Source organism: Bos mutus, chromosome 19 (genome assembly GCF_027580195.1).
Source record: "Bos mutus isolate GX-2022 chromosome 19, NWIPB_WYAK_1.1, whole genome shotgun sequence".
NCBI classification, from domain to species: Eukaryota; Metazoa; Chordata; class Mammalia; order Artiodactyla; family Bovidae; genus Bos; species Bos mutus.
The window spans coordinates 38,144,704-38,150,703 of record NC_091635.1 but is presented as its reverse complement, the minus strand read 5'-3'; the positions used below and the strand labels follow the sequence as shown (position 1 = coordinate 38,150,703).

The following is a 6,000-nucleotide window of genomic DNA, read 5'->3' as shown; positions in this document are numbered from 1 at the left end:
TCCAGGAGATCTTCCCAACCCAGGTCTCCCGCATTGCAGGCGGATTCTTTACCACCTAAGCCACAAGGTAAGCAGGTACGCGGAGAAACTCAGTAAAATATGTACACATGCTTTTCTCCTGCAGATCTGTGTTTGTCAGTGTAACTTTCACATGCCGTCAGAAGCTCTGGAGGGGTAAGACTTTCCCTTCCCCGCGGCTATGTCAGAAGGTCAACTCTGATGGCTGGCTGCCGCTCTTTCGGAGCAGCTAATGCCCAGCTAGGCCTCCGGCCACCAGACGGCGGTGTCCAAGAGCCTCAGCAAACGCTGCAACGGCGACGACGCAGGCATAGCGCCTGCGCGCGGCGCTCCGGAAGTGACGCTACAGGAAGGGGGCGCTCCAGGCAGCGGCATGGCCCGAAAGGCGGCTGGAAAACCGCCTGAGGAGATCTTGTTGGATTGGAAACGGTAATGAGGCAGGGGACGCGCGAAGTCCGGGGATTGGAGCGACGTGGTTCCCCGCGGACCTCCGACCTCATAACCCCTGACTTAGGGCCGCAGGGGCCTGGGCCTGCTTTTGGCTTGCGGGCGAAAGGGCTGTAGCTTCCGGGACCGCGTCTGGGTCCCAGGGGAGGGAGGGACTTCGAGACCCGGAGGGTCCCTGGTAGAGCTTCGACTCCCGGGCCTGGAATCCGCGTGAGGGCGGCCTTAGCTGGACCGCGGGGTGCGGGGCTTCTGGGCCGCGCGGCCCGCTGGACCTGTTTCTACTCTCAGGGAGCAAGCCTCGTTGAAGGCCCGTGTTGTGGACCGGGACACGGAGGCTTGGCAACGGGACCCCGCCTTCTCAGGCCTGCAGAGGGTCGGGGGCGTGGACGTGTCTTTTGTGAAAGACGACAGTGGCAGCGCCTGCGCCTCCCTGGTGGTGCTCAGCTACCCAGAGCTTGAGGTAACCCCTAGGGGACTCTGGCCAGGGGCCGCACCGCTGGGTCCCCGGGTGCATTAGTGAGAGAGGCGGGACTCTGGACAGGGAACAGTGCCAGGGTAGAACCCCGCTTCTCCTCTTGTGGGAGTTCACTAATAAATTGGAAAGCTTTTGAAGAAAAGAGGAGGGGAGCAAAAACTGACTAGATTCTGTGACCTAAATCCAAATTAACTCATGATCTCCAAGTTTGGCAGTCATCTTTTGCTCCCCATCTCAGGAACTCACAGCAACATACCCCCAAGTTGCCCAAGACGCTAGAAATCTTTATCTTCCCATACCCCTTAGCTGGTCACACACTAACTACATTTTTCCCACCACCTAAAATCACTGGAGTCTGTCCCCTTGTCTCTATCGCTGCTGCCCCTTCTTGGCTGTACCACTGTCACCTCTTGCATAGGGGACAGGCGGAATCTTCCCAGGGTCCTTTCTCCATGTTGCCAACAGAGCAGTTTTCCTAAAAAGCAAATGTGAGCAGTCACCACCTAGTCCAGTTAAAACACTTAAGTGCCCATCCTGTGATCGCACAGTAAATAAAAGCAACACTCACTAACAAGGCATAAAGGCTCTTCATGATCTGACCCCTGCTTAATATAACTCACAGTAGGCTCACCTCTGGCCACCTGCCGTGTTCATCACCCACCCCATTCTGGAGGACTTCCGCTTCCTCAAGCACTCCACGCTGTATCTGCCTGCCTAACCTTTGCAGTGATGTTTCCTCTCCTGGAATATTTTTCATCTGGCTAACTCCTCATCTCTTAGGTCCTCCAGTAAGTCCCCCACCTCGTCCTACAAGACCAGGGGTTGCTCCCAGCATCCTCTCATTCCTCTTTATCACCTGGGATAGAATTGGCCTGTGTGTCTCCTGCACCAGAATGTAAACTCCACAGTAGTAGAAACTGTACTCTCTTGCACACCAGTTATAGCCTTGGCACTTAGCTTGATGCCTGGCACATAGAAGATGCTCAAATAGATATGTGAATGAATGAACAGTGCACCCACCATTCCTTTGGAGTCAACAGCTCAGGAAGCCTTGGCTGAAGAAGAGCTTGACAAAGAAACTTCTGCTCTGCAGCTTCAGCATTTCCCCCTCCATGCTCCTCTGCCTGCTCCCAGAGCTGCCATCTTCCTGCCTCAGTGTCTTTGCACTTTACTCGAAGAGCTTTTAGTCAGAATTTAGCAGAAATATATTGATACCTGACTCAGAGTTTGGTGAGGAATAATTGAGATCATGTATGGAAAGCAATTAACGGGCATGTGGTAAGCCCTCAAAAAGTAAATGCTAAGGTACTGTTAATTCTTAGGACAGCTTCTCATTTTTCAATTCAGTTGTTCCCGTCGCTCTGTACCGTTCTCTACCTGCAGAATTAATCACCTTCTTGTCCTAGGTCTCTTTGTTTTGCATATGTTCTTACAGTACTTCTCACACTGTATTAAAGTTACTGATTTTTTTTTTCTAATTTTATTTTTAAACTTTACATAATTGTATTAGTTTTGCCAAATATCAAAATGAATCCGCCACAGGTATACATGTGTTCCCCATAAAGTTACTGATTTAAGAGATCCTCTCAGATCTTACAGCCTATTAGCAGAGCACTCTCCCTATTGCAGTAGTCAACTCCCCTTCATTGTAGTAATCATTTTGAATAGTCTGTCCTTCTTGTTTAGTTGCCAAGTTGTATTTGCCTCTTTGCAACCCCATGGATTGTAGCCTGCCAGGTTCCATTGTCCATGGGATTTCCCAGACAAGAATACTGGAGTGGGTTGCCATTTCCTTCTCTAGGGGTTGTTCCCAACCCCTCTCAAAGAAAAGAAGTTATTGGTTTATATTGTTTTTCCCACCGTCTGTAGGTTCTCGAGAGTAGGGTTATACTGTATTTTTTTCAGAACCCCAGCACTTGGATGTAGTCAGCACTTGCCATCCTATGCTATGGGTGCTTAGTCTAAGGAATGCTCTTATAAGAGTCTGGTCCAGTGACTCCCAAATGCCAATCTATGATTCTGTGCAATCAGAGTCACCTGGAAGTGTGTTTAGAAATAAGATTTCATAGGCAAATCTGTAGAGACAGAAAGTAGTATTGTGGTTGCCAAGGTCTAGCGATTGAGATGGAGGGTAACTGTTAATGAGTATAAGAATTATCTGGGAGAGATTAAAATGTTCTAACGTTAGATTATGGCAATGGTTGAATGACTCTGTAAATACCAGAAATGGTTGAATTATACTCTTCAAGTAATTTTACGGTAGCAAATTATATCTCAATAAAGTTGTTGATTCCTGGGCCCCTCTCCATTTACTGATATTTGGGTTTTTTTGACAATCCTTCCTGTGATTCCATAGCAAACCCAGGCTGTGAGTCTCTGGTCTGCCATTCACACAGCCAGAAACTCTTTTCTTGTCGTGCCTGACAAATTGTGGCCTCACACAGAGCCCATTCCGTAACTGGAAGAGCGTGTTCTTTTCCATATAGAGCTGAAATGTACTTGTTTGTTACTTCTGCTTTCTGGTGCATAGTACAGGACAAACTTTTCCTGCCCTTCTCTGAAAACCCTCCTATTTGAAGACCGTTGTGTGTTCTCCTGAGTCTCATTGGGGTGATTCCCAGCTCCTCCTCTTGCTGCTGGCCCTCTGGCCCGCCTGCAGTGAGCAGGGCTCGTTTTTATATCCAGCACCCAGAACTGAATTGAGTACGTCAAGTGCAGTTCAGCCGTTTGGTTCATCCGTTGGTGAGCCTAATGCCAGCTTAGGTTGGAACTTGCAGATCTTCACAGAGATTACGGACCATCCAGATCATGCCCACATGCTAACTAGCACAATTGATTTTTCCCTGTCCCAGATTTGTAACTTGAGAATGTGCACACATACTGAAAAGTTGAAATAACACATTGAACACCCTCTAAAGATTCACCTGGTTTTGCGGTCTTCTCTTTGTGCACACTGAAATTCAGGAGTGTCTCCCAGAGCTTATGAGAGCTCAGCAGGCTTGTCCTAGAGTGACATTTTTCTGCATACCAGTGGTGTCATCATCACACCTTAGAATGCACATACAGAATTCCATCACCCCTTCCGTAACACATTTCCCCAGTGGTCCTTAATCTCTAAAATGTGTTCTCTGATCTGTAAGACTTTGACATATTTTATGTTAAATAATTACTGTTGCCAGTAGATTATGATTACTGTGGGGATTTTTTTTGGGGGGAGGGGGGTCCAGTATGTTGTGCCGAGGACCAGCCCCGGCTGATCCAGGGTATTCGAAGGGGAGATGGCGTCGGCGACTATTTATTTATTTATCAAAGATATAAAGAGTAATAGAATGAGGATAGCTCAGTAGGAAAATTCAGTGGAGAAAAGAAGCTGAGTAGCTTGGTTTACGCGGGAGACCAATAAAACTTCAAGACAAGAAGTTTGCACCACTTACGTAGGCCGCAGGCGCCCTCTCGAATAGCGGAAGGTGCCTCACCCTAGACACCTTCTCGAGTGGGTCTTAGAAGCCCAGGCATAATTAGTAAGCGTGGTGGGTTCCGCGCTCCAGATGGAGACTCAGCTGGAAGTTAAAGAATGACATGGGGAGACCAAGCGTTGGTGAGCAAGGCCCGTAGCTTTATTTTTAACAGGGGCTTTTATACCCTAAGTTACACATAGAGGATAATAGGGGATGCAAAGTCAGCAGTCTTTGATTCTTATCAAAAACCAAGGTTTCTTTCCTGCAAATTTATCGTATACAAATGGTTTAGGTGATTTACATCATCTTCTGGCCAGAAGGCCTACTAACATTTTATGACTCTTGACAAGGACTTATCAACAAAGACTTACTTTCTCTAAGAGTAATTATTTTAAGGTTTGGCACCATCTTCCAAAGATAAAATTGCATTCCTATAGGGCGGATGTGTAATGGGTTTACAACAAAGAAAGAATTTATTACCTTAAGGGTCTAAAGTTACTAACACCAAGGCCACTACTTATTTTTTTCTATATACCAACTATTAATTAATACACATTCAAGGATACAATTCAGGGGATGTGAAAACTTGGCAACAAGCATTGACTCATCAATGAAATCCTTTACTAGTTTATTCTGACAGTTTTTAACTCTCTGAGAGGCTCTAAGCTATTTGAATATCTTAAGCTTCCCGTGCCTCTGGAGGCTAGGAGACTGTAAACAATCGTATGCATAGCTGCAGGAGTCTGGGTAAACTTGTCAGGTGAGTTAGAGAGCCATCTGAGGGGTTTGGATTTAAACACTCCTAATTGCCCAGGAACTTTATTAATTGGAGCTGTAAGTTAACTCTTTGACAGAGAGAGAGAGAGATGGTGGTAGGGGACAGCCCCCAGTAAAGTCAGAGGTGAGAGCACAAAGCAATAAAGTAGGCAGACTCTGGTTTTTTGGGGGAAAATGCTCGAGAATATCCGGGGGGACTCCTGAGGCTCGATCCCGCCTTTGCGTATGCCGAGCCTCCTTCCTCATGACCTTTGTCATGAGCAGAATGCCTCACCGGCTCCCCGCAATGTTGCCTGTTTACTTTTTTTCCACTAACATACATCTTGAGTTGGCTCTTCCACGTCAGTTTCCCCGCGTTCCCAGTTGGGTCTTTCAGTGCGTGGGGTCAGATCACTTTTTATTTTGGGAACGTTTCTTAGATTGTGCTTTTAAGTGTTAGTTCTGTTTATTATTTCAGCTCCACAGTTTTGTTTCTCTTTTTCAATCATACATATGCTGGGTTTCCTAACTTGCCAGGTTTTTTTATGGTTCTGTTTTTATTTCTCCCAGGTTGTGCTCTCTGTTAATTTCCCTCTGATGCACAACTGGTTGGGGGCAGCATTTCATCAGCTCAAAAGCGTTGATCGTTGCCTTCTGAGTTCTTGTAGTTTTTGTGTACTGCCTTTCTCTGTTGACTTTTAAGTTATATTTAAAGAGGAAACTCAAGGGCTGGGAGTTTGGGTGGCTCGTTGGGTTTCTTAAGTCTTGAACTGTGAAGTGTAGTCATGTTAATAAATCGTGTTCTTTTCTGAAGCAAAGATGGCCAATGTGTCTTCTGATTCTTTG

General features: G+C 46.6%; 1 protein-coding gene across 5 annotated transcripts in view; it reads left to right on the top strand.

The window, feature by feature from the left end:
• The first annotated feature begins 350 nt into the window (after positions 1-350).
• Positions 351-6,000, top strand: part of ENDOV (endonuclease V) — a 79,649-nt gene continuing 73,999 nt past the window's right edge. For 4 of the 5 annotated variants that reach the window (XM_070390214.1, XM_070390216.1, XM_070390213.1 and 1 more), the window contains exons 1-2: positions 362-447; positions 754-925. In XM_070390214.1, the coding sequence (XP_070246315.1) occupies positions 392-447; positions 754-925 (228 nt within the window). In that variant the 5' untranslated portion in view covers positions 362-391. Of the gene's footprint in view, positions 448-753; positions 926-6,000 lie in introns of all 5 variants that reach the window. The other variant, XM_070390215.1, reaches the window with a different exon arrangement.